The 21,369-nt window shown below is 59.4% G+C and overlaps 1 protein-coding gene across 3 annotated transcripts in view; it reads right to left on the reverse strand.

Moving 5' to 3' along the window:
• Positions 1-21,369, reverse strand: part of SRGAP3 (SLIT-ROBO Rho GTPase activating protein 3) — an 86,317-nt gene that overhangs the window by 32,702 nt on the left and 32,246 nt on the right. For all 3 annotated transcript variants that reach the window (XR_014184784.1, XM_082060158.1, XM_082060159.1), the window contains exons 2-6: positions 11,901-12,093; positions 10,939-11,101; positions 6,459-6,521; positions 1,100-1,285; positions 93-221 (exon numbers count right to left, since the gene is read on the reverse strand). Coding sequence is in view for 2 of the 3 variants with exons in the window: in XM_082060158.1 (XP_081916284.1) it covers positions 93-221; positions 1,100-1,285; positions 6,459-6,521; positions 10,939-11,101; positions 11,901-12,093 (734 nt within the window). In the remaining variant the exon portion in view is untranslated. The remainder of the gene's footprint in view (positions 1-92; positions 222-1,099; positions 1,286-6,458; positions 6,522-10,938; positions 11,102-11,900; positions 12,094-21,369) is intronic.

Raw genomic sequence — 21,369 nt, forward strand, 5'->3', positions numbered from 1 at the left:
CAAATGCCCCTTCATCACCAGCAACTGAGAGCACACTCCGGACCAAACGTGCTCAGGATGCAGCTGTGCGGGGTGCAGGGAGGCAGACTTACATCGATGAGGTCGGAGACGTCATGGATGTAGTATTTACTGACAGCGGCGTTGGTGGCGGCCAGGTTCAGCAGGTAGTCGTTCCGGGCTTTAGTACACTTCAGCTTGTTCTCAGAATATTTGGCTTGTCTCTGAAAAAGCAGAATGGAGCGTCAGAGTACAAACAGGATGCTCCTTTCACAGCTTCCCTTCTGCAGGCCCCGCAGCGCCCTGCAGCCTGGGCGGAACACGTTCACTAATACAATTGGTACTGGGTATGGAAACAGCACCCTTGCCAGGACGGAGCCCGCACCTGAGCGCCCCGGTTCCGCCAGCCCAGGCGCAGCCAGCGCGCCCCAGCACAGCTGCTCTGCCGCTGTCTCTGCGGTCGCGGCGCTTTTGGCATCAATCAAAATTACAGGGCCAAATTTTCCTCCCCAATACGCTGACATACATTTGGACTTGCTCCAGATTCGTGCAGCTGTATCGAAGTGGAGCCTGGCCCAGAGGCCCAAGATACAAAATATAGAATAGGACCCAGAATTCAAAACTCTGCAGGGAAGCGGATGCGCTCAGATCTGGGGCATTTGCTCAGGCAGATCACTGGTCTAAAGGTTCAACCCCTCAAAGCAGCGGCTGCCAGACAGCGTCCCAGCGCTGGGACAGGTGAGCAGAGCCGTCCCGGCTGCCAAAGCTATGGCTTTTTCTCCAAAACTAACAGAAAAGTTACAGTTTTGGAGATGCTGCGATTGTTGAAGCCAGAACGGAGTTAAGTGTTTTGACGAGCAAAGCCAACTAAACGCTGCACTTCACTCCCAGACAGTCTGCAGAGGAAGAATCACAATTATTTCATAGCGCTGACGCTTGTCTCGCCTGCCACGAGCCTCGGGCGGCAGGAGCCCTGGGACAGGAGTCAGGAGCAAACCCGGCCCGGCAGCGGCCGTGTGCGGGCGTGCGGAACCGTGCCGGGGCACACGCCGGTGCGGCGCAGCCTGGGCTCCCAGCTCCCGCGTCCTTCCCTCTCACCCACCTTCTCCTTCATCTTCTCAATCTTCTTGACGGAGCTGCGCCGCTGGGGCCGGTCCTCGTGCCGCAGCAGGTTCACGCTGATGTCCCCTGACTTGTTGAACTGCTTCTCCTCCTGCTTCTCCGCCTCCTTCAGCTTGCTCTCCGCGCTGATGCTCTCCGCGTGGTACATGTGGTAGGTCTTCATCACCTGGGGAGACGGGAGCTGCTGAGCCGCCTGCCCCACGGCCACACGAGACGGTGACAGCCCTGGGCAGCCGGAGCAGCCTCGGCCGTGCCTGGACGGTCTGCGGCCACCGCAGCATTAGGGAACCAGGTGGGAAGAAAAGCCCATAAAGTCAAGCCCACCACTAGCCCTGTTCCCAAACGGCACAGAGCTGGTGCAAGGACCGTCACCCGCCGCAGGGCAGGCTGAGGTGTGCCGCACGGAGCACCGGCATCCTCCTGCACCACCATGCAGGGACAGGACTGCCAGTGCCTGCACCTGGGACAAGGGCTCCATGACAAGAGGCTGCGAGGAGCCCAAAGTCAACCTGAAGTCACTTTTGACCCAACTCTTCTGTTCCTACACTCAAACCTGCTAAGCCAACCCACCAACATAAGCCCTGCTGCACCGTCCTGACAGCAGATCCCATCTGGAAGGTGAAGGAGCTGCAGTTCCCAGGCAGAAATGGAGTTTGTCTCTGATCAGCATTAAATTCTGTTGCTGCTGGGGTAAGCACAGTCAGTGCCAGGGCAGGCTGCAGCGACAGCGAGTCCTTCGCACTCAGGATCACCATCAGTGATGCTGATCCACTGCCAGGAAAACTCCTGCAGGCAAAACCTCCACCGCAGCCTCTCCTTGCAGATACAGAAGCCCAGAGGGCACATTGTGATCATTTTAATGGGACTGGCAAGAGGAACACATCTGCTCTCCTCTCTTTATGCCTTTAGTCACGTTGTCCCCTTTTATCATCTCCCCTGGGGATGAGGATGTTCAGTTTCACATCGCCTTGACAAGGCCGGAGATGCCGGCTCCTCGCTGCGGATCGGCTCACGCGAACTGCCCGGGGTGCAGGGCCCGGGGCACGGGAGCCGCCGGGGCACGGGAGCCGCCGGGGCACGGGAGCCCGCCGGGGCACGGGAGCCCGCCGGGGCACGGGAGCCCGCCGGGGCACGGGAGCCCGCCGGGGCACGGGAGCCCGCCGGGGCACGGGAGCCGCCGGGGCACGGGAGCCCGCCGGGGCACGGGAGCCGCCGGGGCACGGGAGCCCTGCACGAGCCCTGCTGAAGAAAACACAGAGTGTTCCTCGGCTGCAGCTGTCAGCAGGGGCCGGGAGCGTTTCGCTTGGACGAGGCTGGGCTGAACCATATGATCTCTCCTCCTGCCAAGCACAAACGTCAGCACAAACGGGCTCCAAGTGCCGCAGCGAAGCACAAATGTGCCACGGCCGGGAGCCGCGGTTCCAGGCAACTGCAAGGACCGTAAGCAAAGGCTTGTGCCTTGTTCCTGTGCTGCTTTAGTTCAAAATCCTGCGAAATCTAACACTGATTCAAACAGATTTCAGACTGTAGCTTCTGCAGTGCATCACAGGACACACAAAACCATTTCCAGGTTTTTCCTAAGGAGAAAGACAAGTGGATTCGCTGAGCCCTTCTCATCCTCGCTGTCCCCATCTTCTCCTGAAAAGCTCAGAGGAAAAGCCCTGCGCCTGGGTGCAGCGGGGCAGGAACCAGAGAGGCTTCTCCAGCCCCAGAGAGGCTTCGACAGCCCCAGAGAGGCCTCTCCAGCCCCAGAGAGGCCTCTCCAGCCCCAGAGAGGCTTCGCCAGCTCCCAGAGAGGCTTCATCAGCCCCAGAGAGGCTTCATCAGCCCCAGAGAGGCTTCGACAGCCCCCAGAGAGGCTTCTTGAGCACCGTTAATAGGTTGTCTCTGCTCCCCAAGGCAAGCGCAGTGCAGCCGGAGCCGCGGGACCCGCCAGGCAGAGCCACACGACACACCGCGGCCTGGGACCCGCGCCGGCCCCCGATGGCCTGCTGCTCGTGGTCTGGGAGCCGCGCCGGCCCCCAACGACCCACACTGGCCCCCGCCGGCCTGCTGCTCGTGGTCTGGGACCCGCACCAGCCCCTGCCAACCCCGCTGCTCAGGGCCAGAGGAAATGTCCCCAACAAAGGCCCTTTGTCCTCTGTAATTCATCCCTGCTTGAACCTGGAAAGGCAACACAGGAACCAGGTTTAAGACTCCTCGGAAAGTCTCTTTAATAAAGCGCAAAGGACCCAACATGGCCACGCCAAAATACTTTCCCCGGACTCCAGCACCTGTGTTGCTGAAACGGATTAAACAGCTGGCTGTGCCAACACGCTTGGAAATCCGGGGGATATGTCTGTTTGGTTTAATATCTGCCTTAACTTTGCCTGGGCAGCACCTGCACCGCAGCAATCGGCCCCTCGATCCGCAGCTCCCTCGCGCCCTCTCGGCATCGCGATCGAGCCGCACCGTCCCTGTCCCTGTCCCACAGCATCGTGTCAAAGAGAAACTGCCGCAGCTGCGTCCCAGGGACCTTTCTGCAAATAACTTAATTAGCTGCAGTGGAGGCAGAAAAATATGTTCCAATGTTCATTAGTTATTTAACAACACAAGTTGTGTTTTCCAATATTAGTACCAGGTTCTGGATAGAGGCCATTGCTGAAACACCAGCACAAATGGCACGGCCTGCTGCCCTCAGCTAGTGCGCCCGTTTCTAACCAGCTCGTGAGCAGGGCACAGATCAGCCAGCAGCGCTCGTTTCTAACCAGCTCGTGAGCAGGGCACAGATCAGCCAGCAGCGCCCGTTTCTAACCAGCTCGTGAGCAGGGCACAGATCAGCCAGCAGCGCCCGTTTCTAACCAGCTCGTGAGCAGGGCACAGATCAGCCAGCAGCGCTCGTTTCTAACCAGCTCGTGAGCAGGGGCACAGATCAGCCAGCAGCGCCCATTTCTAACCAGCTCGTGAGCAGGGCACAGATCAGCCAGCAGCGCCCGTTTCTAACCAGCTCGTGAGCAGGGCACAGATCAGCCAGCAGCGCCCGTTTCTAACCAGCTCGTGAGCAGGGCACAGATCAGCCAGCAGCGCCCGTTTCTAACCAGCTCGTGAGCAGGGCACAGATCAGCCAGCAGCGCTCGTTTCTAACCAGCTCGTGAGCAGGGCGCAGATCAGCCGGGGTCTGTGCTCACCGCCGAGGGTCCCTCGCGCTGACACCCCGCACAGCGCTCCCCACGGACAGGGAACTTCCCACAGCCCCCTCGTGTCCTGCTGCACAGGGAGCCATGGCTGCTATGGGTAGTTTTAACCTGGATAATGCACCTGTACATATTATTTTAATTAATACAACTGATTTCACAGTTACTAATCCTCTTCAACAACACCTAGCGACCAAGAATCTCCCCGGCTCCCATCACGGGACTCTTATGACGTCTCCACCTGCCTTTGGCTCCAGCCGCGTTATGGCAAACAAAGCCAAACATCACCCAGCGCAGTGTCGTGAACCACACAGCAAACCCCAAAGGGAGCGCTGGGGTCACCGCTGTTGCCACCCGAACCCTGCCTGGCTCCCGCAGAGAGGAACGCGCACGGTGCACAAAGGGACCCGTGAGCAGCGGAACGGACGCCGCAGCTCGGCAGCTGCTGCACTCTGCGAGCAGGAACCAAGAGAACGGAGCTGGCTGCAACTCACAGCCACGCTCTTCTGTGCAGAACTGGTCACAAGCAACTCCTACTTCAGAACGAAAGTCACCTACTTCCTATTTAATTAAAAGCAGTGTGGTTTGGGGTTTGGTTCTTTCCACACTGAGTCCACAGGGTGACTTGCATCAGAACAGCAACAAGGCTGAATTAAAATCAATTTAGGTTTTTTTGGCTTAAGTTTGAGACAGTGAATGCCTGAGAAGCCTGTAAGGATTATATCGTTTCCACATAGTGCACAGAATTCCCCTTTGGAAGGCTGAAAAAGCATCCGAGCCAGGGCACAGTCACACTGTGGATACACAGCTTGGCCATTGGCAGGACAAACGACTTCCTTGCGCTGGCGGCAGATAAATGACATTTGACAAAGAGCAGCTCAGTGTCCCCTCAGCTGGGGTCCCTGTGCCGTACCCGGTCACTGCGGTGACACAGGGACACTCCAGAGCAGGTCAGACCTGGGCTGGGGTCCCTGTGCTGTACCTGGTCCCTGTGCTGTACCTGGTCACTGCGGTGACACAGGGACACTCCGGAGCAGGTCAGACCTGGGCTGGGGTCCCTGTGCTGTACCTGGTCCCTGTGCTGTACCTGGTCACTGCGGTGACACAGGGACACTCCGGAGCAGGTCAGACCTGGGCTGGGGTCCCTGTGCCGTACCTGGTCACTGCGGTGACACAGGGACACTCCAGAGCAGGTCAGTCCCGAGGACGCCCAGCGCTCCCCCAGCACACACCGATCTCCCCACAAGCCCCTGTGCAACTGAGCCCCTTTTCCCTGGTGTCCCAAGGACACCAAACTGCTGTGTCCCACAGGTGACGCTCCTGCCCCGTGTCTGGGTTCTGGGAACACCAGTACACAGGTATTACAGTCAGCCCAGCTCTTGCCAGTCTTCCTTTGTTTTGCACCTGTCATGCTGCTGTTGTAATTAATCTTAATTAGTCACCGCCACTAAAATGGCTTGTGACATTCAGCCATCAACAACGTGCTCCCAAATCCCACGCAGGCTTTTTAACCCGCCCTGGCCGTGCACCCCCACTGCAGGTCTCACCGCACCAACCAGTGCAGAAACAAACCTGTGAAGAGAAGATGTACGGCAGAAATTTCAAATCATATCATTCGTACCCTTCTGTTTAGGCCTATTTTTCCAAAGATGGAATAAAATTATTGTTTAGGAATAAACCTACTGCAGCGTTATTTATGTACCAGTAACAGACACAACCAAAGAAAGCAAACCTATTGTCTCCATTTTCCAGTGCAAGACAGCCTTTATATTGCTTTGGTGATCCTAAACTACAAATAAAATTTAAAAACACAATTGCTACAGGGCAAGAGCCAGAAGCAAACACTGTTAGTGCCCAAAGTGCCCGAAATCCTGCCCGAAGAGCAGCCCTGGATAACGGCGCGTGTCTCACCGGACACGGCAACCGCTCCGCGGGAGGGGCCCCGCGCACACCCCAGCCCAAAGCTCCGCGTGCTCCAGCCCGAGCTCGGTCCAGCCAGCACCCAGAGGCCACCAGCGCCTGGCAGTGACACCAGTGACACCGAACGGGCCTCGAGGCACCGCGGAGCGCTGGGGACACCAGGGATCCCACCGGACCATGCCCAGGACACCTCCTAGGGGACACAGTTACGTGATGCCCGCAGGGTAGGGCCAGCTCAGCACTCACCGTGTAAAGCTCGTTGGTGACTTTCAGGAGCTCTTCGTGCATCTGGAGGCCAATCTCCTTACTCTGGAAGACAACAAGAGGAGTGGTGACTGCTATGCTCACAAGGTGCATTTCTGAGAGGAAAATACATTTTGGAGGCAAAATCATATGACTTCCCAGTACTACAGAAAGAAGAAATGAGGTGACAGGCTTCTCCTGGCCCGCTGCGGTCCCGGCGCTGCCGGGGCGCCGGCCCGTGGCACCGCAGAGCAGGCTGGGGACCCGGCGAGCTGGCGGGACGGCCGCATTTCAATTCTGCGTGTTGTTATACAAGAAACAAGCCTGCAGCGTGAGAAATGCCCCGGGGCCAGAAACCCCATCCAGTATCTTTCCTGCTCTGGGAGCTGAAAAGACATCAGACAGCTGCCAATCCACAATCTGGGGTTTGTTTGTTCCATTTCTAAACATAACACCCCAAACCCAGACGGCCTCCTCTTCCAACAGGCCCGCGACAGTGAGGGTTCAAAGTAAACTAGCGATTTGGTTCCCTTCCATTTTCTACAAATCCTTAACAAAATAGAACGTGTGATTCCAAACACGAACACGTGCAGTACAGCAAATCCTCGCAGCATTTCAGAACGGCTGCGTTTCTGTTTGAGGTCGCTGTTTGTCCATGGATCACCCAGCCGGGGTTTCAGAGACCACGACCAGGAACGCCACCGCATTTCTTGATCCCGCAAGCACAGGGTGAATCCGAACGGCGGGCAGCCCGCTGTGCCCCCGGGCCGGGCTCACTCCGCCCTCGCTCTGTGGATCCCTCCCGCACCTTGGGGGCCGTTTCAGGCTCAGACTCGCAGCGCGCGCAGAAGCCGGGCAGCTCCACGGCCAGAAGCAGTTTACAGCTCGACTCTGCCTGTTCTCAGCAGCACCCGTGTTTCGGGGGCGGGCAGGCGGTCGCTGCGTTCTCCGCACTGAGCTGCTCCGCGTCTGCTGCATTAACTCCTCTGTGCAACCTGAGTTACACAGCAAACATTTGTGGGTGCACAAATCGCTTGGATTTGCGCTCTCCAGTCATACGATCTACCTTGATTTAATAGACTTAAATAAGACACCTGTTGCTGGCCTTGCAACTTCCAGTGCAGTTGGATATTTCAGAACGCAGGTTCCTGGCGCTGCCCAGCCCAAGCATTTCAGGTTTGAGCTTCACCTCGGCCACAACCCGCCCTCCTGATCTGTCGGCAGTAGCTCATTTGCTCTGTTCTGACCTGAGCGAACCAAAGTCTTTCTCGAAAAGGAGATATATTACGAAACAGCTGCACCACAATTATATAATAAAGTTTCCAATTTCACAACCACAAGAGCTCAGCAAGCTCCGGAGAAAGTTCACTGTGAGTGCAAGAGCTCCCAGCACCTTCCTCCCTCCGCCGAAGCCTCCGGCGCCGTCGGGAGCGCCCTGGCAGCCCAGAGGGCAGCGCCCACCCCGCAGGGCAGCCGGGCAGGGGGTGACAGCTCAGCTCTGCCCCACGCTCGCTGCCTCCCCTTTTGTAACAGAAATCGCACGTGTGCGCTTACGGGACACGACGCCAAAACGTCCTTCCCGTTCCCTGGCACCATCCGCAAGCCCCACACGCAGCTTAGCCGCCTGCTTTGTGCCTTCCGCGCCCGCTGCAAACCAGCTACTCGCAGGGACAGCAACGGCTCCGGTTCAGCTGGTCTATTAAAATTCCTGCTGCTGCAGACAAAATAGGGGAAGAGGCAAGACAGACTACTGGCAACAAAAAGCGCCTGTTTTACAGACAAAGGAAAGAACTCCCGTCCAGACAGACACCGCTTCTGCATTAAATCTCCACCCAGGGCACTGCGGTACGGGGTGCAATTAAATTCACTGTCACGGAATGTAATTAAACCTCTCACTGGGGAATAACGCAGCACGGTTGTTTCAGCCGCAGCAACGCGCTCTCCGGTGTGTCATTTCCTGCGCTCCGCGCCTGCGGGAAGCAGCAAACGTCTTGCAGCAGGAGGCAAGAGGGGAGACGTGACCTGCCGGGGTTTGTCCCCGCCGGGGGACACGCTGAGGTGTCCTGGTGACAGCCTCGCTCCGACAACAGATCAAGCCAGGTCTCCGCAGTGACATCTCCCCACATCTCGTTTACTGGCAGCCTATTAGCAGCATTAGCACACCTCAGTAACCTCCTCCTGCGCCAGGACCGTGACTCACGCTGGGAGCTCGGGGAAATGTGCCCGGTTTGAGTTTCTTCCTCTCCCGGCCGGGCCGCAGGACGGGGGCGCTCGGGCCGAGGACGCTGGTGCCACGTGTTTTATCAAAAGGCCCAGTAACGGTGTCACCTGTGGCAGCGGCGGTTTCCGTACCCACCAGAGGACAACTGCCCTTTGTCACTGCAGCTACAACCAGCCGCTGCCACGGGTAAGGGACACCGTCACTGCGCCATTTTTTAAAAGCGCGGAGGCATTCACCGTGGCCGCGGGCGCCACCCTCGCCGCCGCAGCCGCCAGCGGCGCCACCGCAGCCCGTGGCAACAACCAACGCGCTGGACGCGGGGCTGGGCTCCGGCAAACTCCCGCTGTGGAAACCGGCACGGGCGAGAGGTGACAGCAGCGCCACAACACGCGCCCCGCGCCCCCCGGAGCTGCCGCCCCCGCCGCGGCGCCGCCTCAGACGCTGAACTCTGAGCCATTGCCGGAAGGCAGACACGCGGCTGGTTCAACCGCTGGGATAAAACAAGTGAGGGGCTGGATCGCAGCTGTGCACAACTGTATAGCTGCAATGTGCAGGGGCTCAGCGAACAGCACGAGGTCAGAGGGCGAGCCACGTCATACCCTGACGTGCTCACACATCCAAAGCCAGGAATTCCCATGTTCCACATCTGGGAAGGGCAGAAATGGAAGGGGAAGAAAGAAAAGAAACCACTGGATGGGAATAACTGCCCATTTTGTAACAAAAGAACTATTAAAGTCCAAATCCAGATTCCACTCACACTTTGTAAACAGTTCCTGCCCTCACAAACAGCAACTGGGTTCATCTCCGGGCTCTGCCCCGCGACCGCCTGGGAGAAGCCCACAGCCCGGCACGTTTCTGCAGGTAACAACAAGTAACAGCTATGACTGGGATTCCTTCGGAGGCGATTCAGGAATGGACGGGTAACTGACCCCTGTCCCCGAGCAGGGAGCAGCGGCTGCGGGTCCCCAGCACCCGCAGAGCCGCCCTGTCCCCTCCCATCCTGTCCCAGTGTGGGGACCCGGCCCGCAGCGCCCCGCAAACAGGGTCACCAGCGACTCCAGAAACGTGACGTCGCTTCTGCTGCGGCTCTGAGAACCACCCACAGCTCCCACAGGCGGCTGCTGAGGCCGCTGGGAGCCAGGACTGGCTCAGCTGGCCCCAGAGCTGGGCCTGGCTCAGTTAAACGTCTCCAGCTCGCCCCTGAACGCTCGATACCCGCAGCTCCTCCCGTCCCTCTCGTGGATCTGGGGGCTCTCCGGCCGGCGGTGAGGGGCGTCGGAGCGATGTGCGGCCAAACGCGGGGACTGCGCTGCCGGGAGGGGAGCACACCGCCGCGGTACCAACAAACCGCAACTCCCAATTCACTGCCGAACCGCCCCCGGCTGCCAGGGAGCCCAGACACAGCGCAGCACCCGGGTCTTCCCGGCAGAGGACCCTGCGCTGATCAATCGCGTCTCAATTACTCCCATCCCTGCAACTCCAGATCGGAGGTCCCTGCTTCTTTGCTGAGGTTGTTCACATTGACATAACGACAGCACAAAACAAAACCTTCCAGTTCCTCCCTGTACCCACAGCATGTCACAACCCATTAATGGATTCAAGATGGGAGGAATTGAAAGTGACATCTCTGGAAAAAAAATGTTCCCCTAATTTACCATCAAAGAGCAATCTGCACGAGGAGCGAGCAGCTGATCACAACCGCTGACGCCTGTGACGCCCTGGAGCCGCCGCTCGCCCAGCGGTTCCGCACGGCCTGCCCAGGAGCTCCGAGCACCGCGCTCAGCACGCTCGAGCCCGGGCGATTGCAGAGCCAGAGCCACGTCCCCAGCTCCTGAGCAGCGTCCCACCAGCGGCCGGGCTGGGCGGCTCAGAGCCTTTGGGCAGGACGCTGGAGCTCCCACGCTGCACCCAAGGCCTCTCCCCAAACCCTGCGCAACGTGGGGCGCGCGGCCCCGGGTGCCTCTGGGGACAGTGTGCAGCAGGTTACAAAGATAAATAACCTGAGTACCCGCAAAAGCATCAGCCTCCCTGTCCGTATTGCAAGCAAATGATGACACAAAATGGGCCTTTTCTGTGATTCAGCTGTGACTTAGCAGAAAGTCCTTTTACCTTTCTCTGCTTTTTAACAATGTCGGCTTTTTTGTGCCCCTTTAGACTTCCGGGCGGGCACAGTCGTGTAGAGCTCCATAATAACCTTCTGGTTTAGACTAAAAGGCGAGGACGGCTCCTCACGAGCAGAGCCCTCCAGCGCCGCTCCATTACCTTTTTGAAGAGCCTGATGACATCCTCGCTGATCTGCGACAGCCGGACGATGACATTGTTCAGGAAGATGTCGTTGAGGGTGGCGTGATCTCTGCTCTCCCGCCGCGTCTGCGTCAGCACCAGGTACCAGCAGTTCACAGGGGAAAGCAGGTGCTGATCTTTCCTGCGAATTGGGGGTGAATCAAAAAGGTCAAGAGAACAAGTCAAAAAGGAACGTAGTTTTCAAATGAATGCTGTCAGCGTATCAACGCCGCCGGCCTCCCCCGCAGACAGGATCTGTCCTGTGTTAGCCACGCTTAAGACTGTTGTTAAACTGAACGGAGGCTGCTTTCAAAAACTTGCACATATTCACACATTCACACTTATTACAATTTTCAGCACTGGTTTGAGTTTCGCACATCCAGCTCATGCTTCCTATTTCAAAGCTGTGTTTCAAAGCGTTTCCAGCTGGTTTGCCCGCTGCAGCTCCGCACGGCCGCGCACAGAAACACGCGTCCTCTGAAAGCTGCACGAACGGCGCTCCCGGGCTCTGCGTCCGAGCCCGAGCTGCAGGCACATCCACGTGCAGCATCAACGCTGACACGTAGGGACCGGGCTGCACCAGACACCGGGGTTTACAGCACGGGCATCCCTTTATCTGCACAATCAAACCAGTGCCTGGACTCAAGCCTCTTCAAAAATAACATCTAGGGGCTTGACCCTTGAGTCCCTGACTCGTGTTTTTATTGTACTGCCCAGAGAAGCACACAGCGAGTGTAATTCGGGCAGCACAGGTCAGTAACGTTGTGGTGAAAGCCTTGCAAGAAGACATTTCTGGTTCTTTCTGTGAAGCCTGCGCGAGGTCACCATGATGCTGCTCAGTTTGCTGCACTCTGGCTGTGCAGCCCCAAACAGACCCCCCGTGCAGGAGCAGCACCCGGCCCACGGCTCTGCGCCGCTCCGCCCCACAAACACCCGCTTACTTGAACTGGTGCTCCCTGGAGCTGCGGATCTTGGAGGAGAAGCGCTCGGCCAGTTTCTCCAGGCTGCGGGAATACTCCAGCTCGATCTCCGCCTTCCTGCGGAAGAACTCCTGCAGGTCCTGCAGCAGCTGCAGCCGCGACTCCGACTGCTGCTCCAGGCACTTGAACTGCTCCACCAGCTGCGTGCGGATCTCTGCAACGACCAGACACGGGTCAGCCCTGCGCCGTCCCGGCAAACGCTGCGCGCGGCTCCGGCTCCAGCTCCAGCTCCCGCGCCACCCGCGGGGGATTCAACAATTGCTAAAGCAAACACGTTATCTTTCCAAGCGAGAGCTGAAGAATTTCATTCACCAGTCTCATATTAAAACCTTTTTCTTTGTCAAAATAAACAGCTGCGTAAGTGCACGGAGCGCAACCCTCAGAGCTTTTCAATTGCCTTTTTGAAACTAGAAAACGATGCTTCAATTTATCTACAGCACTACTGAGATCCTGTATTCTTCGCATACAAACTGACACATTATTTGTGACATATGATCACTTGCATGCCTACAGGGAGGCTGACAGCACCGTAAATCCACACTCCTCTCACCCACGTCCCCAGCGCCGGGTTCACCAGCAAATCAAGCTCGTATGTAACTCAAAGGCTTAAAAGCCTTTCAGACTCGCCAGGCTCAGCTCACAAAGCACCACGACTTCATCTGTTCTGGGTTTATTGCTTCCTCCTCAGGACACTCAGAGCTGTGACAGGCACAGGGCAGGGAGAGGAGCCCCGGCGGCCCCGCTGGGCCCCCAGCCAACACCCATCCCCAACACCCATCCCCAACACCCATCCCCATCACCCATCCCCAACACCCATCCCACGGGCAGACAGACCCGCTCTCCCGTACCCAGTAACCTCAGCCACTCTAACTCTGCTCAGCATCTTCAAGTTATCAAAAGACTGTTTTACTCCTTCTCCTCTTTCTATGCCAGGGTTGTATTTCGCCTTGACCAGCCTCACGTTAAGGACACTTCTCTCCCACAGTAAAAGACAAATTGCACTTTTTCCAGCTCCCCCCTCTCACCCACAGCAGCCGAGGCTGCAAGAGCAGCAACTGCTACAGGAGGGAACGCTGCTCGTGAGATGCAGGCGGGCCCTTCGCCCTCTGCAGCAGGAGCGGCGCAGCAGGAGCGGTGCAGCACACGGCGCAGCAGGAGTGGTGCAGCAGTGCAGCACACAGCGCAGGAGGAGCAGTGCAGCAGTGCAGCACATGGCGCAGCAGGAGCAGTGCAGCAGTGCAGCACACGGCGCAGCAGGAGTGGTGCAGCAGTGCAGCACACAGCGCAGGAGGAGCAGTGCAGCAGTGCAGCACATGGCGCAGCAGGAGCAGTGCAGTAGTGCAGCACACGGCGCAGCAGGAGCGGCGCAGCAGACGCGCCTCGAGCCGCCCCCGGCGTGAGCAGCGTGCTGCACGCAGCCCTGCGGAGCGCGGCGGGAGGACTCAGCCTGCACAGGAAGGAGGTATCGAAACCGGTAAAGCTCTTTGGCAAGAGGGGCTCGACCTCATCCCCGGTTCCTTCTGCAGGTTGAGCACGGCGAGAGGACAAACCGTAACTCAGCACAGCAAACTGACAACACCTGCGCTGCCCGAGCGCACACACACAACGTCACTGCGGGGGCACTGGGAAGCTCAGTGACCCGAAACGAGACAATACATTGGTGCCATTCTAATGCGCGAAATAATCTTGACTGTGCATATATCTACATAAATCCATATACAAGCACCTCCACAGGCGGGGCAGACCAGCCCCACGGACCCACGGACCCACGGCCGCACCGCGGCCCTACCCAGGCAATCACTGCTCCACACCGGGTGCTGAACCGAGACATTAGTAATGATCATGTGAAGCACGGACGGAAATCACAGAAGACTCATGGACAACGTCAAGGTCTTTACGTTTGTGAGGATCCCACAAGGAGAAGGTTAAAGTTGCCATTCTGAGAATCTAGTGCTTTTCAACACTTCTTCATAGAACAAGCGCCGAGGGAGCCCGGGCCACCCCAGCCCGCCAGGTGAGCTCAGAGCTGCAGGAACGGGGACACCTGCAGCCACCTCGTTAGCAGGTAAATTAACAACGGCAGCAATGGGACTGGAGGCCACAGGCTGCCTGAAGGTCACCACAAAAGCTCCTTGGAAGTAACAAACGCTGAGACCTCCAAAGTTCAGTCACCTGAGGCGGGACCCTCCGTGGGCGCTGCTTTTACAGCACTGCTGGGTGCTACTGGTACTCGGAGAACACAGCACAACTGCTCGTCAAAACGCACCCGAGGCTCACACGGGACCTCGGGGTGGGACTCAACATGCTGCTTTGGCCACCAGCAAAGCCATTTTCCGCTCCCAAAGCCTGCCTGGATAACCGTGTCAAACCAAAGCCTGCTTTGTGACCCACCTCACCCCCGCAGGCGGGGGACGGGGACACGGGGACGGGGACACGGGCAGGACCTGGCTCACAGCTGTGCCGCACAGCACCCTGACACCAAAAACAACCCCGCTAGGTAAAAGAATGGAGCGAAAGAAATTCAAATCCCATTGCAAAAGCGCTCTCAACTAACTGGTGTCAGAGCATCTTGGCCTTTACTCCTTCACCAAAACACGCAGCATCCTGCTCCTGTGGCACCAGGCACCAAAACACGCAGCATCCTGCTCCTGTGGCACCGGGCACCGAAACACGCAGCATCCTGCTCCTGTGGCACCGGGCACCAAACACGCAGCATCCTGCTCCTGTGGCACCGGGCACCGAAACACGCAGCATCCTGCTCCTGTGGCACCGGGCACCAAACACGCAGCATCCTGCTCCTGTGGCACCGGGCACCAAAACACGCAGCATCCTGCTCCTGTGGCACCAGGCACCAAAACACGCAGCATCCTGCTCCTGTGGCACCGGGCACCAAAACACGCAGCATCCTGCTCCTGTGGCACCGGGCACCAAACACGCAGCATCCTGCTCCTGTGGCACCGGGCACCGAAACACGCAGCATCCTGCTCCTGTGGCACCGGGCACCAAACACGCAGCATCCTGCTCCTGTGGCACCGGGCACCAAAACACGCAGCATCCTGCTCCTGTGGCACCAGGCACCAAAACACGCAGCATCCTGCTCCTGTGGCACCGGGCACCAAAACACGCAGCATCCTGCTCCTGTGGCACCGGGCACCAAAACACGCAGCATCCTGCTCCTGTGGCACCGGGCACCACGCGGAGACAGAGCTGCACGCTGGCAAACACCAGTTCTCCATCCCCTCTCCTTCCCCTTCACACTGGTACACAGACATAAATGGATTCACTTCCCTTGCAACAGCACTTTCTACAGGATAGAAAGGTACCAGTTTCGTAACAAAACATTTTTAAAACCTTCACATTCCCCTGCTGACAAGAGTTTCCTTCCCACGCGAGGTCAGTGGAAACTTCATTACACCCCATATGGATCTGACGTGCCCACTCCTGCTGGTGCCAACGCAGGACTCGCTCTACAGCTCTGCCCTCCTGAGCACGTTTGATACACATCTGAAAAACAACAACAGATTTGATCTCCAGTTCTCTTCTCACAGTGGACTACAACCCGAGGCGCTCTCCAGAGCGGCTCTAAACAGCCCTGGCAATGCACAGAAATACAGGCAACATCAATAAGGCTTCTCCAATCTTCTCCATTTTCTACCTCTCCCTATTTTTTTCCCAGATCTGAGCTGCTGCTGCTGCTCATCTGCTCTTTGTACCTGGCCCAAGGTTTGTCCTTGTCTCATACGGGGTCGCTGCGGGCAGCTCAGACAGCAGCAGAGTGCCTGTGGCTGCCGGAGCGCTCACCCGCACCCAGCAACGGGAACTCGCTCTGTGCGGGACCTGCAGCCCCACGCTGAGCTCCCATCACCCGCACGCCCAGCTCCCATCGCCCGCACACCGAGCTCCCATCGCCCGCACACCGAGCTCCCATCGCCCGCACGCCCAGCTCCCGTCGCCCGCACGCCCAGCTCCCGTCGCCCGCACGCCCAGCTCCCGTCGCCCGCACGCCCAGCTCCCATCGCCCGCACGCCCAGCTCCCGTCGCCCGCACGCCCAGCTCCCGTCGCCCGCACGCCCAGCTCCCGTCGCCCGCACGCCAGCTGCGAGCCCCAGCATCCTGGGACAACCCAGGCTCCACGATGGCATGCGGGTCCCACAGTGGCGAGGACGGTCTGGGGCATCCAGGCATCAGAAAGGCACATCCCAATTTTCACCTACGGAATGTCCTTGTTTCCCCCACTCCCGTGACACGTTGCTCGGACACGTTCTCGTCTCCCCAGCCGGGGCAGGAGCAGCTCGGCGCGCAGAGCCCGAGGGCACACGGAGAGCCCACCGGCCCCAAAGCCGCTCAGCCACCCGCCGTCATGCGAACAGACAGGGCCGCTGACCCGGGCGCTGCTGCTGCACGCTAAATGGAAAAGCTTGGCAGCAAAAAACAAAATGAAGGGCTGCTGGCATCATTAATGCAAAGACAGAAGCAATAACGGAGATGTTCTTCAGAGCTCCGAGGTCTCGGTGAGTCAGCGCTCACAAACAGCCCCCCAGCGGCACTGTCGCCCCGGCTCCTGCCCGGCTCCGCTGCTGTGTCCGCAGGCACCTCCTCTCCATTAACGCGAACCTGCTCTTAAGGAGCCTTTCCAGATAATCATGGAAACGCACGGGCAGGCAGAAAAGCCTTTTTCAGCACTTGGGGCTGGCTGCCCAGGGACAGGCAGGAGCACTCAGGACACCGTGTTCTCCCGCCCGCACAGGGCGCTGCAGACCAGCCCCACCAGTGCTGTGTGAGCCCACCCCTCCCTCCCCCAGCCCCTCTGACCCCCCAGCGGTGTGAGCCCACCCCTCCCTCCTCCAGCCCAGCTGTGTGAGCCCACCCCTCCCTCCCCCAGCCCCTCTGACCCCCAGCGGTGTGAGCCCACCCCTCCCTCCCCCAGCCCCTCTGACCCCCAGCGGTGTGAGCCCACCCCTCCCTCCTCCAGCCCCTCTGACCCCCAGCGGTGTGAGCCCACCCCTCCCTCCTCCAGCCCCTCTGACCCCCAGCTGTGTGAGCCCACCCCTCCTTCCCCCAGCCCCTCTGACCCCCAGCGGTGTGAGCCCACCCCTCCCTCCTCCAGCCCCTCTGACCCCCAGCGGTGTGAGCCCACCCCTCCCTCCCCCAGCCCCTCTGACCCCCAGCGGTGTGAGCCCACCCCTCCCTCCTCCAGCCCCTCTGACCCCCAGCGGTGTGAGCCCACCCCTCCCTCCCCCAGCCCCTCTCCCTCCTGCGCTCCAGACCCAGGAGCGGGGTCCCAGGACCCCACCCCGGGCTCCTGCCGCGGCCCGGGCTGCACCTCCATGGGCGCCAGTGGAATCCAGACCAGAACCCACATCTTCACCAGCGCTGCTTGCAGCAATGTTCTGGCCAGCAGCACCGCTGTGAGCTGCAGCAGTCCCGTCCGTCATGGAGCAATTAACAGGCCTTTAATTACAACCTTCAACCAAGCACCAACTACATTTCCTGTGTTTGACAAGTATCTCTGCAGTGCCTGACCCCAAACTCTTAAACTTGGGAAGACAGAGCTAGAAAGCGAAGGGCCCTCATGGGAAGAGATCACCCATTGTGACCAGTAACTGCAGGGAGGGGTTCGAAGCGTCAGGCACTGCTCCTCCCCGACACAGGAAGATCCGCAGCTGCTCAGACGGTGTTTTCCAGCAGCCCCCGGTGTCAGCGCCCGACAGCAGAGCAGCCCTGCAAAAAGGGCCAGGAACGCCTCCAGGGAAGGCTGTGATTTGGCCACTTTCCCATGTAAGTGTCACCTGCAGACCCACAGCTCTGTGCCAGTGGGGACGGGGGTGCTGCGCCCGGTGCCACCGTCCCACCGGCCACGCTGAGCTGCAGCACGAGACCAGCGCAACGACCAGCACCCCGGGATTACGGCACAAAGAGGCTCCCCAGGAGCAGCCCACGCGAGGCACCGAGATGAGACGAGACTCGGGGGCACTTCCATTGAAGTTCTGGCAACACGGACCTTCGGAGATCCCAGCGCTGGTGCAACCACCACCCCAGCAAGACCAGCCCCTGCGCCCCAGGGAGCTCTGTATTCAACGTCCCCGTGTGCCACGGAACCTCCCCAGATTTTGTCCTGACCTCAGGAAAGTGCTGCTTGGGCTGATGTTGACACCTTGGCCAGGACATGTTTTCCCCTCCTCGGCTGCTGACCTCGTGCGCTCTGAGCGAGGACGATGCTGGCAGCCCCGCGGCGGCCGTGCGCAGCCGGAGCGCACACCCTGACACACCGTGACGCAGTGCTTTACAAACAACAAAGTTATTTGGGACGCACCGTGGCCAATTCCAGCACTCACCAGAGGAAACGTGCCGATGGGGAGAGGTCAGCAGGAAGACAGCAGCCCAGCGCCAGCTCCTAACACGCCGCTTCTTCAACCCGTCCCACCCTCGGCTTACCGAAGGATATTTTCCATATGGTCTCATTTTTTTAAATATAACAATTAAACTCTAGATGAATGCCACTAGATGAACGCAACTTTTACCAGAGATATTCCTTATTATTATTCACTTATTCCTTGTGTCCTCACACAGTTCACATATTCTCCTGGGCAGGAGAATCTCTGCATTTCAGGTGTTTACAAACACCATGTTGAAATCCCAGTCCCAGCTGAGGCAGCGGCCAAACTCCCACAGCTGCAAGGGAGCTGGCGCTTCATCCCTTGGCAGCACGGGAGTGAGACAAGCTTGTTCTCCAGCAGGGATTTTGCAAGTCTGCACAGTGAGCCCTGGCTCCAGCGCCGCGTCCCCCAGGCGCTGGCGAGGGCCGCGCTCCCCCCTGGCACCAACCACGGCGGGCGCCAGCACAGCGCCCCGGGAACCCCGCACAGCCCAGCGCCCGGGAACCCCGCACAGCCCAGCACCCGGGAACCCCGCACAGCCCAGCGCCCCGGGAACCCCGCACACCCCAGCGCCCCGGGAACCCCGCACAGCCCAGCGCCCCGGAACCCCGCACAGCCCAGCGCCCGGGAACCCCGCACAGCCCAGCGCCCCGGGAACCCCGCACACCCCAGCGCCCCGGGAACCCCGCACACCCCAGCGCCCCGGGAACCCCGCACAGCCCAGCGCCTGGGAACCTCACACACCCCAGCGCCCCGGAACCCCGCACAGCCCAGCGCCCCGGGAACCCCGCACAGCCCAGCGCCCCGGGAACCCCGCACAGCCCAGCGCCCCGGGAACCCCGCAGACCCCCACCCCCCAGCTGCAGCCTGTGGCTGGTTCCCCACAAGCAAACACCCCCCGCTGGAGGCACTGGCGGTTCTGGCACACCACGCCAGCCCCGGCACGGGGTCCCGCGGGGCCCGGGCCAGGCTCCGGCTGCTCAGACAGGGCCAGACAAAGCAGAGGTTTCTCCAGCAACAGGCTGCGATGAAGGCTTTCCCAGACCTGCTCCTCCTCCTCGCCCACGCGCTCCCCGTGCCCGGGCACGCGGGACAGCAGCGCCCGCTGCCCCCAGCACCCCGGCTGGCCCGGGGCAGCGCTGGGGATGCCGAACCGCCCGTCCAGAACAACGCCACGGCGGATCCTCCCAACAGGGACAGCCCTGCCTCCAGCATATGGTTCACCCCACTGATTTGTGACAAGTGAGAAAATGTGCTTGGCAACAAAAGCCATTATTTGTCTCACAACTGGGATTAGACCCAATAGTTTATTGCAAATATAGCACAGCAAGTCAGGCTCACAGGAGAATCCAATTCTTCTACAAACACGGAACATACTAAGAATACCATTTGACTCACAATTTCTTTTATTCCCCCGTCAGACTACTCATGTGCTGTCTCACTAAAAGCCCAGCCCTCTTCACCACACAATTACCTCTCGTGCATTTTCTAGTGCTTTGTCATCCTGTTTTTCGAGGGAAAGCAGCGTTCCCCTTGGGAGGGCCCTTGCACACACATCTCGCGCACCGCGAGCCCGCACTCGTCATTAAAACCCCAAGTGTGCTGTGACACCAGCCAAAGCCACCTGCCCCAGGCCAGGCAGCGCCAGCGCGGCCAGAGCCCCAGGGAGCTCAGCCCCACGGACACCGCGGCTGGATGGAGAGGGGCTCCAGTCTCCAGCCCCCGCACCCCAAGCAGTAACCGACAGCAGAACCAGTCCAGTTCATGTACCCCAAACGCTATCACTTTGGAAGGAGAAACTGTCCTGGAAACACAAGGTTTTGCTCAAACCCACGTGTTGGGACTGAGCCCCAGCACGGACAAGGCCGAGTTATCCTGAGCGTGCAGCCGGTGCTGCACTGTGCTGCACAGCCGGTGCACCCCGAGCCCCGCAGCCCCATCTCCAAAGCAGCAGGATCCATCCCACCGGCCCCTCCCAGCACAGACAGCACCCGCCCAGCAGCGCCAGAACAGCCACGCTCCCCTGCAGGGTCGGCCCCTCACCTGGGAGAACCCCCTCGCCCGAGCCCCGCGCTCTGTGCAGGGAGCAAAGACACGGGCAGCTTCTCCATGTCTGAGAACACAGACCAAAGGTGAGGAGGCGGCAGTCGAAATAATGAAAACTAAGCCGGGCGAGCACTTCAGACCGAACGAGCCGAGGCTCTCCTGCCAGACCCCGCAGGAGTGGACCTCGCGGGGCTCTTCACGCGCTCCACGCACACGACTGCGGCACCTGTCACGGGGGACTGTGACCCCAACCTACCGAGGTCACCGCCAGCCTGTTTCCCTACAAACCGCCTCTGGATGCGGCCGGGGAGCAGCCGGCACCACCAGCAGCTGGGAGGAACAGGCGCTCTGGGTGCAGCAGAGCACCCGCTTCTCTTCCACGGGCAGAGCCGTGCCAAGCGCCGCAGCTCTGCCCTGTGCCAAGCGCCGCAGCTCTGCCCTGTGCCAAGCGCCGGCAGCTCTGCCCTGTGCCAAGCGCCGGCAGCTCTGCCCTGTGCCAAGCGCCGGCAGCTCTGCCCTCTGGGCACGCGCGCGCGCTCCCCGGGCGGAAACGGAAACCCCAAAACCAACCAACCAAACGAACCCAAACAGCGTTTATTCTGAACTCCAGCGGAGCCAAGACCAAAACTTTCCACAGATCAAGACTGTCTGACAACAAATATAATGGCATGTTGCAATTATGCTAGATTTAAAAACAGAAACAGAACTTCAAACCACACATGCATGCACCAGATGGAAAGCGCAAGCGAGCTGACGGCACCCGGACAGACAGACACTGGTGACGGCACCTGGACAGACAGACACTGGTGACAGCCCCCGGACAGCCAGCCAGCCAGCGCTGGGCGGTGCGGCTCCGGGGAGAGGAGCACACAGCACACGCTGCTACCCCTGGCACAGACAAAAGGCTCTTTTGGAATTGCCTCCTGACTATAACAATTAGCAAAGGGAAATTATTTCTTCAAACAAACAAAAACTAAATTAAAAGAGCTGAACTCCAGAGTCAAAAT

The sequence above is a fragment of the Streptopelia decaocto genome, assembly GCF_964273445.1.
Source record: "Streptopelia decaocto genome assembly, chromosome: 8".
NCBI classification, from domain to species: Eukaryota; Metazoa; Chordata; class Aves; order Columbiformes; family Columbidae; genus Streptopelia; species Streptopelia decaocto.